Here is a 23,822-nt window from a genome sequence, read left to right on the forward strand (position 1 = left end):
CAGTGGTGCCTCACGCACCTGCAGGTCTCCTCCAGACTCGTATCCCGTGCCACCACCTCTGCCAGCTGCCACTCAGGGTTCCACCGTTACTTTTCCAACTGAGAGTTGGGATCAGATTTTCAGGTGCCATGAAAAATGATGAGATTTTGATTAAAGCTGCATTCAAGTTACAGATCTGAAAGGAACGAACTGGACTATTAAAAATACACTGCTGGGTCTGCTTTGCTGCCCTTGCTGAGATCATGTGTGACATGAGACAAGGAGAGCTCGCCACCTTGTCTTCCCTACTGTCCTCATCTGGTTTGGTGGCAGGGTGGCAGTAACCCCACAAGGAGCTGGGATCCACCTTCCCTCAGTGGTCTAACCTCTAGAAGAGATTACAGAGCACAGGGATTACTGGCCCCCAAAGATATGGAGGCCTCACGGAAAGCCCTCACATAGAGTGGTGTTACTCCACTGCGTGGGGGACCCACCATTTTTTCATCACCATGCGACTGACACCACACAGACTGCTTCCAGTTCTGACATTACAAAGAAAGTGGGACACCTGTCACTATACATTTGTCCAAGCCCACAGAGTGTACATTACATATACACTGTGGGTTCTGGGTGATTATATGTCAGTGTGGGTTCATTGATTGTAATAAATGTCCCCTCTGGTGGGGGCTGGGGAACTGGGGGACGTTGTGCATGGGGGGGGGTAGAGAACACCTATCTTACCTTTATCTTAATTTTGTTGTGAATCTAAAACTGGTCATTAAAAAAAATCTTTAAAAATTATATAAGATGGTAATTTTATATCATATGTTTTACCTCAATAAAAATAAATCAATGATGTTTGCCTACACCAGCAATAATTACACAGAATATATAGCAGATAATAAGATAATCATCACACTAACACAGAAGGTATAAAGTTTTGGGAATTAACCTATTAAAAGCTGCCTAACATAGATGTGAAAAATTATAAATGACATAAAGATAAAATATTAATTATAGAGAGAGCCTGACCGGTGGTGGTACAGCAGATAGAGCATCGATCTGGGACACTGAGGTCTGGTTTGAAACCCTGGGGTTGCTGGTTTGAGCATGGGCTTGCCAGCCTGAGTGAAGGAAGCTGGTTTAAGCAAGGAGTCACTGGCTGGGCTTGAGCCTACCTTCCTCTTCCCAGTCAAGGCACATATATGAAGCAATCAATGAACAACTAAAGTGAAGCAACTACGAGTTGATGTTTCTTGTCTCTCTCTTCCCTTTTTCTCTCTCTTCTTGTCTTTCTTCCCTTCCCTGCTCTCTCAAATCAATAAAATTATATATATATGGAGAGAGGATATAAAATATTCATGGATGAACTGATTTAACTTGATGTCATTCAACTTCAACCCATAATTTCAATGCAATTCCATGTGTAATCTCAGGAAGGTATCTAGAGATACTTGCCAAGCTGATTCTAACATATGTACAAGAGAAGATAGGTTCATAAAAAGCTATCAAATTTAAAAAAAAAGAGTAAAGAATGACAGCCTTATTAAAATGCCAGAATAATAAAAACTACAAAATTTATGCAATTACGGCTAACTACAGACTAATATAGAATCAGGAGTCTAGAAACTGACCCATCCTTATGGGACAGCTCAGTATTTGACAGTGGTGCCTTCACAGACCAGTGAGAAAACACAGAATATTCAATAGCTGGGGCTGGGAAAACTGACCCACTGAATTAAAATAAAAAAGCTCAATTTTTACTTACAACACAAATGTATTAAAGGCCTAAATGTGAAAGTAAAATGATAAAAGTCTTAGAAAGAATACAGGAGAATATTTTTATGCCCTTAATTTGAGGAAGTATTTCTTAAATATGATCCTAAGAGTACAAATCACATGGTGAAAAATTAATAGATAAGGTTACATCAAGCTAGAGGTTTCTATTCAATAAAAGATGGCACAAAGTTAAGATGCATTTGGACTTAGAGAAGACACTGAATTGTCTCAACTGTTAAGTACTACAACTATTAAAGGGACTTTTGCAAATCAAGATGAAAGACAGATGGCCAGGATATAGACAGGGGTGCAGAGGAGCAGAGGAGCACACGGGTGGCCAAGGAGATGCTCAACCTTCCTTGTGAGAAGAGAAACATCAACTAAAACCACGAAATACCAGTTGGAAGCGTGGGGGGCTAATTTCACTATCTGCTGGTGCCAGCAGCCGGTGGGATCACCTGGGCACATGTGACAGGACTCTGTGACATCCTACACATGGATAACCCTGGATAGCTAAGCCTGCACCAAACTGTGTTCACAAGATGCCAAGGCTCCCACTGGGAAGGGAGCTTGAGGAAATCCACGCTCCCATCATGAAGGAACGGACAACACATGGCTGTGACTATGATGCAGAAGTACTATAACCAGTGGGCTGTTTATTACAGCATCTTGGAGAGTCCCCCAAACACTGGGGTGGGTGAAAATAGAAGATGCAGAATGAGACATGCAGCACAATGTCATTTCTGTAAGCTAACAACATACATGTAAATACCCCCAAATGACACTAAGGTGTATCTTTCCAGGACACACACACACAGAAAGCATATGGAAAGGGGATACGAAGGGCAGGTAGTAAGTAGACACATCATGTGGGCACCTGTGCTGGGTGGAAGCGGGCCAGTGTAAGACTCCCTGACAAGACCCATTAGAGAAAGTTAAGACAAAAGGCCTGCAAGCAGCCAACAAGATGTGCACCACACGTGAGCCAGCTCTGACCGCCGTCAGAAGGGCAGTCAAGAGCCCATTCGTGATGGGCCACAGAGAGCTCTGAAGGGGAGGAGGTTTTTATATTATATGCTTTCCTACCATTGAACATTTTGCCATCTGCCCATGTTACCTTTTTCAAATGAACATTTGTTAAAAGATAAAGAACTATGTAGCTGGACCAGCACCTGACAAAATGGGGTTTTCTAAAATCGAACTGGGATGTGGGGTCCTGCAAGAATAACACTGGTCAGGGGAAATCAAACTCAACGTGTGTTTGCAGCACCCTAACCTCGTTGGCCCACCAGCGGCGCTCCCGGTAGCACAACGTCTGTGATGAATGTCACATTATTTTTAATATATAAATCCTAATTACCCCAAATATGAACTGAATAGTGAATATGACCATTACAGTTGCATCTATGATGAATGAGGAACCTCTTTGCTTCCTCTGGGAGCAGACTGTTTTAAAACATCACAGTGAAACACACCAGCTCACCCCAGAAGCCCACATGTAAAAATAACAATGATGGGTGAGATGCTTGTTTCTCACAAGCATCTCAGGACAGCAGGGGGCAGTCTGGAGCCTCCCTGGGAAAGGCCCACCTTCATCCCCTCGAAAGGTCCTGGAGCCCCTCTAGAGCCTCAGTCCCTCAAAGAATGTGGGGGAACACTGGAGTGAGGAACAAGACTAAACCCAACTGTTCTGAAAGCCAGCAGGGGTGACAGGTGCCGTGAGGAGGGTCAGGTACCCATGGGGGTGAGTGCCTGGGAACCAGCAGGGTGAGTCCGGCACGGTGGGGAGGGTCACGTGTCCCCCCAGGCCTTACCGCGCCATCTTGTCGCTGCAGGACATGGTGAGCAGCCTCTCCCCCTGCAGCACCCCGTCCCACGTCTGGATGCTCGCATTCGAGCGCACCGGGATTGTGCCCTCGCCAGACTCTATTTTTGTCCGCAGCTGTCCTCTGGCTTTGCGATTTGGATGTCTGTCTGCTGGTTCTAAGAGAGAAACGGGAGAAGGAAGCCATGGGTAGGAAACCATCTGTTTCACTCACTGAGAACCACATTTAACTGCACTCTATAAATTGACAGTTTACGCTTATATGTGCACATGGTTATTCTCTACCTATAGGATACATGTACAGAATAAGTATACAAACTGGAAAGGAAGAATATACTACAAATTCACAAAAGTGGCTTCCTTAAGGGTTAGGGGGAGAAGAGAGTTTCCATTTTAACCAAAACGATTGATTCCTTTGGTTAAAAAGGAACTGAAGCAAAGAGGGCAAAATGCTAACATTTGTTCATTCTAGATATCAGATATTTGGGTGTTTGTTGTATTTTCCCCTGTACTTTTAAATTTTCAAAAAGAAATCTACAGGGATGCAGACATAAGCCCACAGGAAGCACACACGATGTCCACAGTGACTGCTTCTGGGTCACATGAACAGGTGATTTAAATTTTCTTTCTTATTCTAAAAACATTTAGCAATTTCCCAAAGTGGGTATGTGTTGCTTTTATAATCAAGGAAAATAAGGTAATCAAATGTTCTATTTGGAATAAATAATGTTTAAGCTGGGGAGAAGAGAAGTGGACACAAATTCAGATAAAATTAAAAAAAAACTAACTCATGCAAAACAGGTAGAAAAATTATAATAGAAAGAGGCTTTCCTTTTTCATCCCTCTGCTCCTGGAATTTTAACCAAATACTCCAAAGTACACATTTATTAAGCTCCACTCCATCAGAAATATGGAAGAAGATGCATCTCTCTGATTTAGACATATATTATCTAAATTTAAGTGCTGAAAACAGTGTTGATCTGAAATCCTCACTCTATTCCAGTTAGTTTATCAGAATCAACATTTTCATTTGTTAAAAATTTCTAATTAATTTCTCATTGGAAAGTAAAACCGCATGCATTTATATCGTCCTCAGATCCACATTCAAAGTTGACATCTGAAAAATGGAGACTCACTTAAGTTTATTCTTTTGTCTGTTACTTCATGACCATGGATTTCAAAACACTGTCAAGAAACCTGGTCCTACCTTCTAGGATTGGTTCATGTGGTGAGAAGATTCTGGCATCCCCGCAGGGAGAGGTGCTGATGTACAAATGGAATTGGACACTGTCCTTCAGCTTGAAGCCTCCCCGCTCGGACTTCTGGAAGATGGACTTTTTTTGATCGTCTTTGCTACTGAAAAAAAAGAAGTTGCAAAATAAACTTGAAAGCTGTGCGCAATGAGAAGTCAGTCTGTCCCAGCTCACTGGGATTTTCAAAGGCCCGTATTTTCAACGGGGCAAAGAGAAGCTTGAACTGGAACCTTATTGTACATGTTTATGATAATTCACACAGTTTCTGTCCACTCAACAATGGACTTGTCATCAAAATGTGAGTATTTCTCCCCTCCTTCTCATTCTGACTTCAAACAGAATGACTATTAGTAGGAATGGCTTTACAAATAAAAGAAGTTTCAATACATAATGGGCTGATTTCAGGCACAGTGACTAGAATAAAATGACCTGGCCGTAGAGTCCGACCGATATTGGACTACAGGAAACAAAGCACAGGGTCTGAGCACAGACTGGAACCTGCGACATTATTGTCCACATGTATGTACGCATGTGCATGCATCAATATGTTCATGCGTAATACATATGTGTGCTGTAATTTAATGACCTGGCCGTAGAGTCCGACCGATATTGGACTACAGGAAACAAAGCACAGGGTCTGAGCACAGACTGGAACCTGCGACATTATTGTCCACATGTATGTACGCATGTGCATGCATCAATATGTTCATGCGTAATACATATGTGTGCTGTAATTTAGCCAACTCTGTTTGTAGCTTGAGTATCTGGGAAAATGCAATCCAACCTCGCTGTTACTGGCAAAGTCACTATTTTGATAATTTTTCAGTTAAAGTTTTGCAGTGTTTTCTGATGGGGGAATACATTTTAAAAACAGCCTCCTTTACTTACTTTACTTACTAGACTTACTTTAGGTAAAGCTCAAGCTGTGTATAAAGGAATCTAAGCAAGGACCTCCGAGATATGATTTCTGCATGGCAGTCATTCAAAGCAAGGCCACGGTCACTCATGTATTCACCGTTAATACATTTTGTTCCTGTGGAAACACTTATCACCTTGGCATCTTTAACATCTGTGCCTGAAAAACAAGAGAGACCATTCTTCTAAGTCACAGTCATGAGCCTACCTGTGCCTCATGGCCTGACACACTTCCTCATTGAAGGAACCCTGTGAAAACTCAGCTCACAGTCACACCCCTACTGTCTACTCCCATCATGACTGCAGGCCTCCCAGAGGGCGAGCTTTAGGACACGCCTGGAAGTCAACTGTCCTCACTATTCAGTGTGAAGGTTCTAAACTTAAGGAAGTTATTTCCTCTGGAATATAGCAGTCTCTCCTTGAACAATCCCATTGGATACAGATAGGAAGCACTAAAGAATAAGTGGTCTGGATATTAATCTTGAAATTGAAATCAAAGCACTGAAGAGGAGATGAGAAGGGGACAGGAAGGAAAAAGAAGTCATTCACAGTGTGTTAGTTAGGGGTCCCTATCACTCTGTGCTGAGTGACACCCTCAGCACCGGGAACCTCCAGCAGAGCAACTGCTCTCATGGTAAATTTGTCAACAGACCACATACCGCAGACATGCTGCAAAGACCGTGCACGTCACACAGTATAAACTGCACCACAAGCTACAGTGCAGTGTGTCACCCAGAGGTGGGCACTATAATTGGTCTACCAGTTAAGGCAGTCTCAATTCATTCCCCCATCCTTAAGGTACATCCTACCCTGCCTCCATATTACAGACCAGAAACTGAGGCACCAAAGGGTCAATAGCCTGCCTAAGGTCATTCAACGAATGGAGGTCATCTTAGGTCAGTGCCACGTGCTGTGGGCTGCGTAGTCCTGCCTGCAGATGTACACCGCAGCTATGAGCAGCGTCCTAGGTGGGATTCATACGGACGTGCCAATGCCGCCATGAGGTCACCTGCCTCTTCTAAGGTTATGAGAAGAGCTGGATGACAGGCCACCAGCCACACCTTTGTGCCACTGAGGAGTCGCAGAGCCTGCCTAGGGAACTGCTGTATCAGCAGCTGAAATGCTCACCTTTCAGTTATGTAAACAGTATGAGTACAGAGGGGAGAGGGAGGAAAATACAGGCACCAAACATTGGAGAGAACCTTCACCACCCCTCAGATACAAGCTCAGCTGCGCCAAAGCATAGACATCAGAGCCGACACTTGCGATTCAAGTGTCGTCACGCTTCTCTAGGGTGTAGGGGGATCAACGCTGAGGACTACAGAATCAGTCATGTCCTGTCCCTAGTCAGACAGAGAACTACCTCGGGAGAGGAGGACAACACAGCCACCGGCACAAAGAACAGTTTTTCTCCCGGCTACCAGAGACAGATCCGCCGTTCCCAGCCCCTCGCTCCCCAGCTTCCTGCACACACTGTGGGTGCCGCCAGAAGAGAGGGCCCCACATGACAGGAAGTGGGGGTCCTCTCTCCATGTCCCTGCCTGCCCCATCACAGGTATCTGGGCACTGGTCAGCTTGTGGCTTCCTGTTTGTTTTGAGTCACTCATGGAGATGCAGCATGAAGTCCCTCAGGTGGAAAAGGACCAGTGGGGGTTCCTTCCAGGACTGGGAGCAGCTAGACAAACTTAATAGGGTTCCTGCTGCCCAAACCATGCTTTATACCCTACGGATTTTCAATTCTTGCTCAAGCTTCCTCTCTTCCCCATAAACATGGAAACTTACCCGGTAGCATGAACACAAACGGAAAAATCACGTACGTCCTACTTTCCAGTGGGGCAGGAATTCACAGTACTGCAGTTTCCCGAGCAGACCCAGACCACACATACAATTGTGGGAATCCAGTACTAACACAGGGTGCTTCTCCAAATGAAAGCAACTTAGGTTAAAAATATGACCATTTAGGAAAAAAAATGTTTGTAAGTGCAGTTCCCACATTTGCAGACAGCAGACATCCTAAAGAAGAAAGAAAAAATTATTTTCCTGCTGGAGTTGGAGATTTTTATAGGGCAAGAGGTTTACCTGTTGTCATGACGATTCCAGCAAGAACCTTCCTACGGGCATGGGGGGAGGAGAAGTTGTCTGTCAGATCACCGAACTTATCCAGAACCAGGCGGGCCACAGCGTCAGCTAACACCTGAGGACCACAGAAAGGGTTAGGCACGTGCACCTGCCTGCGAATACCAACATGAGCTCTCTCTTCAGGGTGATGGCACAGATGGCTTTTCTTCTGGCAAACAAGTGTGTGCATGTGTGCATGTGTGTGTGTGTTCCCTCCAAAACATCCAAGGAGCAAGTGAGACCATGGTTGGACTTTTTCAGCAGGGTCTCAAGGAAAGAAATCCCAGAGCCCAGCCGCGTGAGTGCCCAAGCTCATGCATGTGAGGTAGGCCCCGCTGTCCCTCTGCTTCTCACAACACACACAATGAGGACACCGAGGCTCAGGGAGGTTACAGTGCCTTCCTGGGGTCACCTGCCTCCCATGTCCAGCTCAGGCTGGCCGGGCCGGGAGCATGCCCTTGGGTGTACCATGGAAACATGATCAAATTAAAGAATCATAAGCATTGCACAGCATCTCTCTCTCTAAGGTGCCCACCCATCAGATGTCTCAGTTATTTCAGCTCCTAAAACAAGTCACCCTGGCTCAGTCCCTCTCAGAATCCAGCACTGATCAGAGTCTGGAGGGCAGTTATCACTTAGATCGAGTGACAGCAAAATCAGCTCAAGGAAAGGTGTTCAGTGATGCTGAACACTTCAATTGCTACGTGACCAGATATGACAGTACTTGTCCTACAGGGAGTGCTTCTTAGAAGCAAACATGTCTGTCAGATTTGGGCCATGTCTTATTTTTATAGCTCATCATTTATCGTGGATAAAGTGAACCCACAGTTCTGGGAAATGGTGCCTAATGTGTGTGTGTGTGTGTGTGTGTGTGTGTGTGTAAAGAGCCACAATGGGCCTACATCTCCCCCAATGTCACACTTGTCTTGACAATGAAACAGCCAAATCTAATGTCCCCAGGTGGCTCTTAATAAAATACACCTCAAATGAATAGAGAAGTCACTCATCCTGACTGATGACTTATTTGGAAAAAGCACAGTTGTCAGGCACTTTTCCTCCCGTCACTGTACCAGCAAATTCCAGTGAGCCCCAGGGGACAGTGCTCAAGACTAGCCATGTGGAGAGAGGGCACAAGGTCCAGGCGTGGCCCGCAAGCCTCACTTGGAACCTTGGCAGAAGCACTGATACTACAGATGTGAGCAGAGGGACGGGAGTCTCAGACCACAGACAGAAACAGATGTTCAACCACACAATGGCGAGGGTACCACAGATAAAGAAAAACACATTCCAACTTACATAGAAGGAAAAAATAATGAGGTTAAGGACAGCCAGAGGAGATACAAATTTCATTTTATACAAGGTTAGGTGTACCTGCACATTTCAGAAAAAAAGCACAGGAATTTCACCACAATTCAGACGCTTGGATGGAGGTCAGGCATTCTTGTGCTTACTCACCTGTTTGCTGCTGGCATTTGCACACATGAGTAGTTCTTCCATCCCCTTAAATCAGTTACTACCTCATTCTCTATGGGTAATGAAGCACCCTGCCCTCTAAACATGGGGGTGGATATAATGACAAAGTCACGCTCTTCAACATCAAGCTCACAGCGCCACAAACCCTGTGGCGCCATCTCCTGCAGCAACCCTGGGGGGTGGGGGGAGGCGCTGAGGCTTGGCTAGGCCACATTGACAACATTCACGGCTCGCAGGGTGTTTCACACTTATCACGAGGACAATGTCACCTGGCTTTTAAACTCTCTAGTACCACAATGAACACCATGAAGGCAAGGAACCACAAGACCAGAGATGTTTGACCCAAGTCCTGCCTGGGCTACTCTCGGGAAACATAAGGACTTAAACTCACTCTAGATGTAATATCTGAGACTGCAGGAGAAAGACAACGGAGCCCAGAAACAAGGGCTGGGCTGATTCTGCGAAGCTGCCCCCAGGTCCTCCAGCAAAGCCTGACAACTGCAGTTCTGGGTGTCTCGGGGAGACACTAGGTTGCTACTGTTAGCAGAGACCAGGGAACAGGTACAGCTCCACTCCCCCAGGCCGCACTAGCCAGGGACCACAGAGGCCCAGAAACTATTGTTTAGCACCTGTAGGACATGGGGCAAGAGGGATGGCCCCAGCCCACCACACCCCTCCCTGTAGGATTCCCAGACACCACTCTCCAAAAAGGCTGCACAGGCCCGGCCCTCCCAGGCCAGGGGCCCTTGTCACTGCTCCACTGAGCCTGGCCTGGGAACAAGGGTTGCAGTACACATGCATGTGCACACACATGCACATGCACACATACACACACCCTTCTCTCTCCGGTGTCTCCCGACTACATTGCAAAACCTGGCATCTGGGAGGCAGAGAATTCAGGATGACTTCCAGTCTCTCACATACGACCCTGCTCAGTTCAGGGAAGACAGGTTCAGTCAGATGCAGTTTTAAACTAAGGCTGAAATAGTTTAGCAAACAGTAATTCTGAAAATAAAAAAAATCATTCAGGAACTAGTGCCACTGATTTGTGAAACTATAAATGGAGTAATAGCAAGAGATTTATGGAAAGCAATTATTTGGTTCATGAAAAAAATCAATACAATGCTTTGAGCATGTGACTTTGTACTGAGGCTGTATTTGGTTGCTTTAGGCAAAAGAAAATAAATTTCCTTCTTTTAAAATGGAGGCCCTTGGTCATCTCAGAGAACAACTGCACACAGGTTAACTGTAACTGGTTCAAAGGCAAAAGAGAAGCTGACACTCTCGGTCCTTCTAAGAGAAGTCAGGCCTTCCTAGCTCTCAGTATGGTGTCCTCCATTTTTTCTGATTAAACTGTATATTTATCTTCAAATTGAACAACACTTTGACAGGAAAGAATAAACAGAGAAAGAGAGTTGGGTTTTTTCCATAAAAGACTGATTTTTACAATATACCAGAGAATTTTGGATTTCTAAGAAAAAAAGCAATAATCAGAGTTGTAGAATATGGAGATGACACTAAGTGCTATTTCTCCTTCAGTCTTCCCCCTTCACAGAGCTGATCTGAGACCTCTTGAACGTTTCCCTCTGTTCACTCTGACTTAGGGGAATTGCTGGGTCCATCCAAGACCAAACAGAAGAGTGACCGCCCACTCTGGCCAGGTGGCAGAAGGTCTCCTGCATGAATCCCAAGTAGGGAATTCCAGGTGCAGAGTTACCCAGATGCCTGGTGGACCTTGGAGCACTTGCTTAAGGGTTCCCCAGACCCCTTTCCCTTTTGACAGGCGCTCCCCACTGCTGTGGGTTTAGGAATGCAGCTGCCAGCCAGGCCCACTGGGACCCAGAGCCCTGGCACCCTTGGGTTTCAGCAGCTCACTGGCCAGAGTCACTCTTCTTGTACCCACAGTCCCAGTGGGACTTAGGACAACACCTTGGGCTGGGGCAGGTTCTGGTGTCCGGCTTCCTCCCTTCCTCATCAAAAGTTGCTACGGGATGAGGACACCCCTGCAGGGACAGCTACCTGGGGAGAGGACTGTGGAGTATCTTTAGGGGTGAGGCACAGCATGGAGAGGGCTGGGAACACTGCTCTGGCACCCCCACCCAGTGCTGTGACAGCCTTGGGCTCCCTAGGGACCGTGTGGGCAGCGCCATCTAGGAAAGGCTGCCTGGCAGCCACACTTACTGGTAACTGTGGTGAGGACAGGGTGACATTAGAGAGAAAGTCAACAGTGATCATGAAAGCAAGTCTTGTCTAAAAGCATAATCAAGGCATAACCCTCCTCACCTGGGGTAAGTGCAACTGAAGGCCCTCGCTGAGGATAGGCTGGCGAGATGGCGTCTGATCCAAGTGCAAATGAAAAATAGTGGCCAGGGCAGAGTGTGCAGCCCGGGCCTTGGCGAGCTTTTTGTTCCTTCCCGAGCCTTCGAAGAACTGACCGTCTACGACCACAGACATGACAAAGTTCTTGGCGTGGCTCTCCCCGCTCTCAGAGAGAAAGTCGTATTTCAGACCCGGGCGCAACTCATTCAGGATCATCACAGGGTTCTTTCCGCTGGGCGGTGGGAATGGTGGGAGGATGGGAAGGGGAGGCTGGACAAGGCTGGTAGGCACCGGGGACGCTGACAAGCTGAGGTCCCCGCTAGAGCTGAAGGAGTCGTCGCCGTTGGAGCCCATGTAAAATGGCACTTCCGACCTGTCCGGTGTCTCAAAGCCGTTGAAGAGGGTGTCGGGGAAGTCAGCCTGGTCGGACGTGAAGTCCGTGTTGGCAGACAGGCTCCTCCCCATGGCCAGGTGGGCCTCGGACGCATTGGGGAACTGGACGAATGAGCGCAGGGCCTTCTCGGCCGCGTGAAGCTTGGCCTTCTTCTTCGTGGGGCCAGAGCCCTCGAACACTTGTCCATTCACTTCGACGGACATGACGAAGAGAGGCGCGTGCACGGGCCCCGTCTGGGACAGCAGCGTGTACTGCAGGCCGGGCTTGATCTCGTTCAGCTGCATCAGCGCATTCTTGGGCAGGGCCGGCCCCGGTGCCCTCCTCCTCTTCTTCAGCCGGAACTTGGCATGCCCATTGCTGCCCTCATCCAGGGGCCGCTTCCTGCCAACGATGCTGCCACCCCCGTTGGGGAGCAGGTAGTTATCGACCAGCCCCAGAGCGCTGCCGTCCCCGGGGGGTCCGTGGTCCACACTGCAGCTGTCCTTAGCCTCTGTGCTGCTGCAACCTGTGGTGCCCAGAAAGAGCAACTTACAACGCCTTCGTTGCAGGATCTTGTAAATGCAAAATTTATAGATTCCTTTATCTCTCTTTGTAACTGGGTAAGTGCTGTGTGTTCTACCCGACTCCCTGTCACACACTGGCGGGACTGAGCCTCTCACCAACAACTCAGGGCCTCGCTGAAGTGGGTCATTGGACAGTTTGCTGAATAATGGCTCTTATTATTTCTACTTAGTATCACCACTGCTCTGGCATTAAAAGGTGAATTTTGAAATAATTCTCATGAGAATATTCTGAAGCATCAAAGTGTGAGATGATAAATTTGTCCAGAAGACCTCACATTGATAAGCCTAATGTCAGTATTGACAAATGTCAACTACTTTGGCATTTTCCCCTCTTCAGTGGCACTGACTGTCCCAGGGCTTTGACTGCAGCACCTCTCAGAAGAGGTCACATATTTTAAAGCAGCATTTACAGGCTGACTGGTTCTCTGGGTTCAAAATATTCAATCAATTTGTACAGCTTTTTATTTAGTCCACGAATCAATCTTAAAAATCTGCTTATGTAATTATGGCTTTTTAGAAATGATTTTTAGAGAACACAGCTTCACTTCTAATATTCATTTAAAAATTTTTGACTACATATGGGGGTCGATGTACTTCTGAATCTTAATACATTTCATGATAGAAAAAATATGGAATAAGACATAAAATTGAAGCTGCAGGCAGGCTACAATTTCCTAACTAAAGCTGAAAACTTTGTCTTTAAAAAAAAATTTGATGAATTTAAGAAATAACTTGGTTATTCTATTAAAGGTAGTTTATATTTATAATTAATAAAGATAATTTTAGGACTCTATTTCATGGCAAAATGATTTTAATTTCAAAAAGGAGAACGAAAGAGCACTTACGCTTCCCTTTATCAAGCTTTCTAAAAAAGAGAACCAGAAAGAGTTCCTCATTTTCCTGGCCCATTTCCACAGACTGACGCATGAAGCGCAGGAGCAATGATCACTGGGTGACAGGATGTTGATGTCACTGTATTTAAAGATCTACCGCTAGCTAGCTTTCGAAAATCAACACTAATAAATAGTTTAAGCAACCAAAATACTTTTTGCAATGTAAACCCATTTATAGGTGCCCAGTACGGGTGGCCTGGTCTATTTTAACAAAATAATATAAAAGCAGACTCTCTTCATATTAAGCAAACTTAATCAGCTCTACTCATGGGAGGGCTTAACGTGACAGACAGCCGGGTCCCTGGCTGCCAGCACCACTGTGCACGTCCTCGCATTTCCCAGGCTGTCAGCATTCAGCCAGGATGTAAAGAACGACCCTGGTTTAAGCTCACCCCATGGGAGAACCCACTGTCCTGCAGCCGAGATTACAGACAGGTACACTTTCTCTACCGACTGTACCTCTCCCAGGCCCTGACACACACACCACTTCTCCCAGTTGACAAAGCTGACGGAATAGGCACTAAATTTTCATTTATAACATCCTCCAGCAAAAGCTCGATAGGTTACTCCTTTCGGTGCTCAGAGGGAACAAAAGGTGAAAAGGGTAAAGCAAGACAGGTTAGATGGCCAAGCAGCAAGGGTGTCACACAGATGACCCTGGCACACTAGTGTTCCTGTGGAACAAAACTAGCGATACACTCAGGTCATCATGAATACACTCTGACATGCATTTAATCAAACATTTATAACCTCCCACAACCAAATGCTTTCCTTTATGAAATAAAAACAAACAGTACTGGTTTGACAATCTTGAGAGTATAGGAAAAATATGCTTTCTATAACAGTTCACATCAACTCTAAGTTGTTATTTACTTCACAAGCACTGAAATACTACATATTCTGTCTTATTTAAAATGCTACTATGTAAAGAGAGAATACTAGATTGGAGGAAGACACCCCCCCACCATCACAACTCTTCTTAGTCACCTTCTCTTTACGTGTCATCTACTTTGTCTCATAAATGTGACTATTAATCAAGACGACACTTTCTGTTGCTGTAGAAATGACAGAGGATACAGGACTGGCATCGCTAAGCTTCAGCCCTTGAACCAGCAGTTTATCTTTTCAGAAAAATTATTCAGAAGGATTCTTTATTTAAAAGTAAGCACAGGATCCATCTGGGGATAGATATAGAATCTAAACTCTGTGATGTTTTCACCCAAACCAGATGACCACCACCGTGGTCATTGGTCCCTCCAAAAAGGAGGCGGGAGCACTGGCACACACACTCTTCATGGGGAATAGCGCACGGACAACTGGAGATGGCGAGTGGAACCGACTAGTAAAGACATTCAGCTGGTTCTAAAAGGACCTCAGGGGTAGGCTCTGCCGGGGGTCTCGACCTGAAGAAAGCCTCCACCAGGCAGCCAGAGGCCGCCCACAGGTCAGCAAGAGGAAGGGCACAGTGCCATGTGCTTTGCAAACAGCAAATGGTCAGTTGCTTATGCTGGCGTCCATCCCACAGGGACTAACTTCAGCCAGAGAGAGCCTCTACTGTGCGGTTCGTATAACCAAGACCCAGCCCACCCCGTATCACCCACAGCCAGTCTCACGGAGCAGCCTGCCTGTGAGGCAGGGTGTTCTGCCGCGTGAGCATCTGGCTTATCTGCGTAGACACGCCGACGCCAAGGCCTCAGCTGGTCAGTCTGGGTGAGGTCACAGAGAAATGTGCTGAACTGAGCTCTGGTCACTGATGACCACTCTCAGTAAAATGTCACTTGTCATTTAGACCTGCACATTTTTCTTGGGAGCAACTGAACACAGATAAGAATGTAAATATATATGTATTAGAAAAAAAATATCTTGTTGCAATTTCCCTACTAAAAGCTCCCAACTTGTGTGGGAACATTTGAGCCTTAGTTAAATGCACTGCCCTCTGGGATTAAAGGTAAAACAGAGAGAAGTATGTTCGCTGCGCTTCTCATAGAGAACACTGCTGAGAGGGGAGCTGGCATGGCCTGAGCCCTTCCACCTCCCCTGCCCCCCCACCGCAGAGGGCACAGTGTGGAAAGGAGAAGGACCCCGAGGCGCTTCGGGCCACACTGGTCCTAAAGCTCATTACAGTCTGGAAACTTAAGATCAGCAGATTCATGTGAACACTTTCCATCAGAACGCAGGAGGATCCACTGTATTTGAACAGAAAGACATATGTACTGTTATTTCAAATGGTCAGGTAGTTACATCCACCTCAGATGTTCTCCTCGATCCGCCCAGATGGAGATCTGCCCATGTGGCATCACGACACCTGGGCTGTGACCCAGCACGAGGCACGCGCTTCAGCAGCGCCACGCCCGGAGGCTCGCTCTCCTTCCGCACAAGTGCATCACACCCAGGACAACAACCAGGAAGGCAAACCCACACACCAGCTGGAAGGGAGATACCCGTGGTAAATAGACACCGTATCAAAAACTAAACACACCACTTGTAGCCTGTAGGATAGGGAGAGCATTTTCCCCAAACTGGCCTCGTGAAATCAAGTTCCAGAAACACTAAGCCTAGTGGAAACCAGCTACTCGATACTACATGGTAGGCCTCAGTCTTACTCAGGTTTTCTTCCTCTTCTAGATCCATGGCAAAATACTTTGGAAGGTTTCTTGACTGGCGGAGACTGTTTCTGTCTGAAAGACAGCAAGAAAATCACATTTAGTGTGCCTATCCTATGGGAAACACGAGGTAAGTCTCTTCTGCAGAAACAATGCCAACGTGATTATCAATTAACGAGAAAACCCCATGGCACAAGGACGCCATCAGGACAGAATGTACGGAAACTCCCCCTCTTCAGCACAGTTCACCGCAGGACCCCGAGGATTCTACTGGAGGGGGTGGTAGCAGAGGTGGGGAAGGGTCCCAGCAAGGAAGATCTGGGGCCACTCTGAGGAGAGTGGCCTTGATTCCAGGGGTGGGGGCCAGAAAAGGTGAGAGTGTTTATGTCTTGGAGAGATCTCTCCCATAGGAGGGACTGAAGACGCACTACATGGTGACAGATGACCATGAAGCCCAAACAGGACTCCAGCCTGTTAAGATCTCTGCTCTGGCAGACATCTGGCTTGGGCTACAAAGTAAAGCTAAAAGGAAGAACAGGCACCCACAGTTCATGACACTACTCCTTTCTCATCTTGAGTCGCATCTCACCGGGGTGAATCTAAAAAACATGGCATTATTAAAATAGGATCGAATTCCTTAGCCATCTATAACATTGTTTTGTTGGCAGGAGAAACCACAGGAAATCCTCAAAGAACAATTACTCCGATTATCTAATTATTAACGAATTTAAGGAGTTTCTTCTTCCTACATTGTATGGCTACACTGAAAAATTTTACTAACACACAACTTGTAACAAAAGATCCCATCAAATTGTAACTGAGGAAAAAGGTTTGCAAAGTTTATAACCACATGTTGCTTTACATACAAATAAAATTGATACTATAAATCGCTACAAGGCAAAGTCATTACATTACATTTAGGAAAATAGTGACTAAAACGTGCCAAAGCATGCATATATCTTATAAGCATCTCTCACACCAATTATCTAATAAATATATGTCGTTTCCATGAGAACTAGTTGTTAGTAATGTTGAATCTCACTGTATATCTGGTAAATTTTTTGCTAAAAGTTAAATCCTTTTGCTAAAAGTTAAAGGATTTAGAATCCTTTATTCAGGAGAGTGTTCAAGATAGTTTTAAAAACATTATTACTTTATATTCATTAATTACTTCTAGATATTTTTTTCTGGAAACCTATTCTATATATAAAGCACAGTGCGGGACACGACAAGCACTTGAAATGAATCAGACAGATCCTGAATAGAGAAATTCAAATATAAATACCATCTGGATAGCTGACTATATTTAGGAATTCTTTGTAACATTTTAAGTGTGAAAATAGTACTTATCTTTTAGCAATACTGAAGTATTTATAGATAAAATGATAATATCTGGGACTTATTATAAAATAACCCAGCACAGTGGGGAAAGAGGAGATGGTGTATAGTTGGAACTGAGGGGCTGCTGCTGGTCATTGCTCAGGCTGGCTGATGGGCAGGAGGACTCATATGGAAAGTTTTAATAAGAAGTAATTTCCTTGAGGTCTAAAATGGGAGGCAAGACGTGGCAGGGATGCAAGACCACTGCACACACTTGGCAAGATGCAGGTGCTGCGACAGCCTCTGGCTGCAGGCTCAGGTCGGAAGACGGGCACACGGTGGTGAAACTAAGCCTGCACAAGAGGCAGTCAGACACACCACAAAGACAGGAGACAGTGTACGGAAAAACACATTTGTGTGAGAAGAGCACTCACAAGCACTTCAAAGAAACCCCGCCTATCAATTCTGGAAACAGCGCACAACTAACCATCCAAAGCGCTCTGTTCTTTTCACTGACCCTGGTTTAGAAACAGGCAGCTGGGACTTGCGCAGTGCTGTATGGAGCAGACCTCTTTCCCCTTTCCTCCCCTCAGTACAACTGAAAACCTCACACTGCACACAGAGCAACTAAGAATCCAGAGCTGGACAGACCTGCTGGGGACCCGAGGGACGACATGGCATGGGTCCCCTGGTCTTCTGTTTGTCATCATCACAGACTTGAAGCTGAAGAAGCCAGCAACTTGGAAATGCCAGTGGGCACAGACCAAAACCCCCCAACAAATGCTGCTTTCTCTGACAAAGGGCCAGGATAGGTCCTTCCCTGAAGGCCAGGAAGTGACAGATGGAACAGCCCTACTCCAGCCAGACCCCACCCTCCAACCCAGCAAGGACATGGGCGGGGGGTGGGGGGAGCCTTGACTCCCCTTTCCACCCACCCTGCAATGCAGAGTCAGGCAGAAAGGATGGGGAGGCTGGATCTCCACTGACAGCTGTAATGGGGCAGTGAGGTGTCCATCCCCACCCCACTGGTGTATCACAGGAGGCTCAATGGAGTCAGGACTTTCGCCCCCCAACCCAGCAGTGTCAGTGGAGCCAGGGAGGGGCAGCAGAAGCCCAGAGAGGGACCTGAGGTGGCATCCCTTTTCTCTAACAGAGTCACATGAGTGAAAGTCAGGTGACACAAAGGATTCAATGAGATTTACAGTCTTGTAATGTATTACGTCCAGGTTTCAATAAAAAATCATTCATCAGGCCCTGGCTGGTTGGCTCAGCGGTAGAGCGTCGGCCTGGCGTGCAGGGGACCCGGGTTCGATTCCCAGCCAGGGCACAAAGGAGAAGCACCCATTTGCTTCTCCACCCCCACCCCCCTCCTTCCTCTCTGTCTCTCTCTTCCCCTCCCGCAGCCAAGGCTCCATTGGAGCAAAGATGGCCCGGGCGCTGGGGATGGCTCCTTGGCCTCTGCCCCAGGCGCTAGAGTGGCTCTGGTCGCAGCAGAGCGACGCCCCGGAGGGGCAGAGCATCGCCCCCTGGTGGGCAGAGCGTCGCCCCTGGTGGGCGTGCCGGGTGGATCCCGGTCGGGCACATGCGGGAGTCTGTCTGACTGTCTCTCCCCATTTCCAGCTTCAGGAAAAAAAAAAATCATTCATCATACCAACAGCTAGGACGATCTCAAACCGAATGAAAGAAGACAGTCAACAGACACTAACCCAGAGACGTCAGAACTGTCTGAGAGAGGTTTTAAAGCAGCCATCATAAAGTGGGGGGAATCAGTCTCACCGATCTCAACATTCATAGGGCAGCCTTAGTCATCAAGACAGCGCAGTATTGTGAAGACACACAAACAGGCCACGTGGAACAGAAGGAGCCAGAGCCAGGCCCACATGTGCTCGGCTAATGGCCAACGAGGCTGAAAAGCAGTTCATGGAGTAGGGGTGCCTGGCAACAACCAGAGCTGCAGCCACAAGGCACCAAGTCTCACGCCGACATAAAAATGTACACAGGATAGACCAGGGGCTCCGTGTGAAACTTAAAATTATAAAACTAGAACAGTCATAGGGCCTAGGGCCAGGCTGAGCTTACCCAGGCTGACGAGACACCAAAAGCACAATCCATAATATAAGTTGGATTTTTTAATAAACTGAACTTCATTGAAATGAAACATTTTTGCTTTTCTACTGAGTCTATTAATAAGATGAAAAGACAAGCTAAGACTAGAAGAAAATATATAAAAACCACACATGGAACACACAAGAAATTCTCAAAACTCAAAAATAAGACAAACTTTCCAATTAGAGAATGGGCAAAAGACACGAAGAGACATTTCACTGAAGAGGATAATCAGATAGAAGAAAAACACATGAAAAAATGTTCAAAATCATCAGCCATCAGGGACTTTCAACTTAAATCCACTTGAGACTCCACTGTACATCTATGAGAATAGCCAAGGTAAAACTGTGACAACTGCAAACGCTGGTGAGGAAGCAGAGACACCAGGTCTCTCCCCCGTCACTGGTGGAGATGGTATGGCCTCTCCGGGGAACAGTTTAGTAGTTCTTTAAAACCAAACATGGGCATTTATCCCAGAGAAATGAAGACTTACATTAGTATAAAAAATGTACACAAATGTTTACCAGTAACTTCATTCATAATAGCCCCAAATTGGAAACAACTCAGATGCCCTTTAACAGGTGAGTGGGTAATTGGACCATGGCACATCCACACCAAGGAATACTATGCAGCAATGAAAAATGACTCAACTACTGACACGTGCAGTGACCTGGATGTATCTGAGAATTAGGTTGAGGGAAAAAAGGCTATCCTAGTGTCACCTACTGCATGGTCCACTTATATAGCGTTCCTGAAATGAGAAAATTGTTGAAATGGAGAACAGATCAGTAGCTTCCAGGTATCGGGAGGGTGAGGGTAGGTATGATTATTAAAAGCACATAGGAGCAATCCGGGTGGCAACAGAATGTTCTGGAACCTGACTATATCTGGGTCAACATCTGTCTGATTGTGACAGAACATTGTGACATGGTCCTCTCTGTATTATTTCTTATGGCTACATCTGAATCTACACCATCTCCAAATAAAAAGTTTAATCAGAAATAGACAGAAGGCACAAATATTTAACAATTCATCAGCGATGGTTGTGCTGGGTGGGCAGGCTTGCAGAAGGTCCAGGATGAGGGAGAACCTACTACCAGTGACGAGGACAATGAGTCTGAGTCACGAAAGGAGTCCAGCCCTAAAGGAGCTCGCCTGATTTGTAGAGTGCCTTGTTTTCCTGCGCTTACATATTAAAATTCTTAAAAAGGACATGGAAATGTCTCACAGTAGAAAATAACCAGGCTGTGTGGGATGGGGGCGGGGGGAGGAGTCGTGTGTATTTAGAAGCCAGAAAGCTCTTGCTGAGCAGGAGCCAACATTTCCATTTCCTACAAATGCCAACTCTAGTACCAAAGGTTATAAAACAAAACAAAATGGCAAGTGCAAGCACTTTAGAGCATTTTTCTTTCACTGAAAGCACCTATTATTGCCTGAACTATAAACAAATAAGAGTTAAAACCCCATCAAAAATCCCACATGAGGCCTGACCTGTGGTGGCGCAGTGGATAAAGTGTCAACCTGGAAATGCTGAGGTCGCCAGTTCAAAACCCTGGGCTTGCCTGGTCAAGGCACATATGGGAGTTGATGCTTCCAGCTCTTCCCCCCCTTCTCTCTCTCTGTCTCTCCTCTCTCTCTCTCTTCCCCCTTCTCTCTCTCTGTCTCTCCTCTCTCTCTCTGTCTCTCCCTCTCCTCTCTAAAAAAAAAATGAATTAAAAAAAAATAAATTAAAAAAAAATCCCACATGGAACAAAATTCTAGGAGTGACCAATCTAGGAAAAGCTTTATTTGGTAGCAGTATTCAAACTATCTCTTCACTTTTCAGGATGCTCATAAAACAGGAAGAAGTCAGTTAAACTTGGGGGGCAGCAGGCCCTGGCTGGTTGGCTCAGTGGTAGAGCATTGGCCCAGCATGTGGATGTCCGGGGTTCGATTCCCGATCAGGGCACACAGGAGAAGCGTCCATCTGTTTCTCCACCTCCCCACCCCTCATTTCTTGCGCTCTCTCTCTTCCCTTCCTGCATCCATGGCTCGATTTGTCCAAGCACATCGGCTCTGTGCACTGAGGATGCCTCCATGGAGCCTCCACCTTAGGTGCTAAAAATAGCTCATTTGTGAGCACAGGCCTAGATGGGCAGAGCATTGGCCACAGGCGGGGGTTGCTAGGTGGATCCCAGTTGGGGCGCATGTGGGAGTCTGTCTCTATCTTTCCTCCTTTTACTTGGAAAAAAGAACAGAAAAAAAACCCAAAAAAACTTGGGAGGCAATACAGTGTGAAAGACCATTAAAACTTGGAATTAAAAGGCCCAGGACTGATGTTTAACTTGGTTCCAGTTACAATTGCAACTCTTACTTTTTCTAATGGAACTAAACAAGCTGATTCTCCAAGGTTTGTGTGAAAAAACAGACAGGTTGCAATATTCAGGAAAAACACTGAATTAAAGGAGCAATGAGGTGGGATCAGCATTCCAGACCAGAGACAACAGGACCCTGACACTCAAAAACCATGCATGGGCTCAAGGACTGAAGACGCCAAGTCCCAAACTGGAACAGAGCATGTTTGGAACTATACTGCTTTGTCCAAGGTGGCATCCCAAGTCAGTGACATCAGAAGGCACTTGTGATGGACTGGACTGGGTGTGTGGAGCTCAAGGAGGAAGGAGAGGCTGGTCCACACTGTAACTTGCTAATGTCATTTCAGTTCTCCATGAGTTACTTTTCAAGTAACAGGATTCATTGGCAATGTTTTGTTTTTTAAGTGGGTGGTAGGTGAATGTTATCTGTTGTATTATTCTCTATATCTTTGTAAGTGCTTATGTTGTAAAGCAAAGTATAAACAATTTGTACAGATATCATGTCCCCATGACTTCTGTCAGTGCCCCTTATCTCCATGGAAGAGAAGTTGACCCGTGCCACCCCTTCTCTCTCCTCCCCTTCCTTTCGTTAAAAAAAGATACCTTGGAACAAAATATAAAGAACATGACTTATTTATATTAAAGATCCATCATAACTGGAACATTCTCTATTGTGCTGGAGAAAAGTACCATTTTTAGGAATTCACTAAAATTTTATAGGTTAAAAAACATTTTAAACAAACAGTATCCTTGATTAAAATTATTAGTAACTATTACTGGACTTACTCCATTTTAGTCTCTTCAAAGAATGGTTTTGAGAAACATATTACATATTTTTATGACTGTTATAAATTTTATTTTTAATAGCCAATATGGCAAGTTTTTTAAAAAGATGCATTAAATGGAGACAATTCCTGTTGACTCTTCAGTATAAATCAAGCAACATCTGGCTAAAGGCTAGAGTAACTCTGTAGCTATAGCAAAAATAGTTGAATGATGATGTGATTATTTATTTAAGCAAAGGTAACTAAAATATAAAAATTCTTACATTATTTGAAGGAAAATAATCAACTTCAATATTATCTAAGCAAAATATCACTAAAGTGTTCAAAGCTATCATTCTGTTATATTTTGCAGTGACATAATTTCCTTTCTAGGAAACCATCGAAGTAATGGATGTTTAGTTCAGTTCTTTTTAGAGATTTTGTACACACAGAACAAAATATAGAACATTGTGCAGAGCAAATATGGTTTATGCACTACTTTCAGCAAACATGTTTCTTGTAGTGAAATGCCACACAGAATAATTAAAATGAGAATAGCTATCGAAAAGAAACTCCTGGAACTAATAAGCAATTATAGCAAGATTATAGAATACAAGGTTAATATAAAAGAGTCAATTCCTCTACTCTGTATGAGCAACGAATGAGTGGAATTTGACAGAAAAATACAATAATGCTTACATGAGCACCCCCAAAATCAAATCCTTAGACAGAAATGAAACAAAATATGTACAAGATCCATGTGAGGAAAACTATAAAACACCAATGAAAGAAATCAAAGAACTAAATACATGTGGAAATAGTCCACGTTCCCAGATTGGAAGACCCAGTATTGTCAAGACACCAGTTCTTCCCAACTTGACCTATAGGTTCTATAGGTATCACTTTGATTAATTCACACTAGACAGCTACTGTATTGGCTGTTGTCATTTTTCTATTTGACAATCTAAAGGAAACGAGGTCAGGGACCCTGACTCGTATTACATGTTTTAAAAATTCTTGCAGCACATGAGTTGAAAATTTCTGTCCTAGAATGTGTGAAAATATTTTGAGTCTGTATATAAGGGGATGACACAAACCAATTGAATTACAGTAAAATCCAAAAAAAAGGTTAAAGAATTTTTCTTGTACTTCTCAATATTTTCT

The 23,822-nt window shown here is 45.2% G+C and overlaps 1 protein-coding gene across 4 annotated transcripts in view; it reads right to left on the minus strand.

Moving 5' to 3' along the window:
* Nucleotides 1-23,822, minus strand: part of ADARB1 (adenosine deaminase RNA specific B1) — a 129,954-nt gene that overhangs the window by 18,817 nt on the left and 87,315 nt on the right. For all 4 annotated transcript variants that reach the window (XM_066259198.1, XM_066259196.1, XM_066259197.1 and 1 more), the window contains 6 exons: nucleotides 16,115-16,189; nucleotides 11,626-12,560; nucleotides 7,831-7,945; nucleotides 5,743-5,911; nucleotides 4,791-4,939; nucleotides 3,573-3,741 (listed from right to left, as the gene is read on the minus strand). In XM_066259198.1, the coding sequence (XP_066115295.1) occupies nucleotides 3,573-3,741; nucleotides 4,791-4,939; nucleotides 5,743-5,911; nucleotides 7,831-7,945; nucleotides 11,626-12,560; nucleotides 16,115-16,142 (1,565 nt within the window). In that variant the 5' untranslated portion in view covers nucleotides 16,143-16,189. The remainder of the gene's footprint in view (nucleotides 1-3,572; nucleotides 3,742-4,790; nucleotides 4,940-5,742; nucleotides 5,912-7,830; nucleotides 7,946-11,625; nucleotides 12,561-16,114; nucleotides 16,190-23,822) is intronic.

This window comes from Saccopteryx bilineata, chromosome 2 (assembly GCF_036850765.1).
Source record: "Saccopteryx bilineata isolate mSacBil1 chromosome 2, mSacBil1_pri_phased_curated, whole genome shotgun sequence".
NCBI classification, from domain to species: Eukaryota; Metazoa; Chordata; class Mammalia; order Chiroptera; family Emballonuridae; genus Saccopteryx; species Saccopteryx bilineata.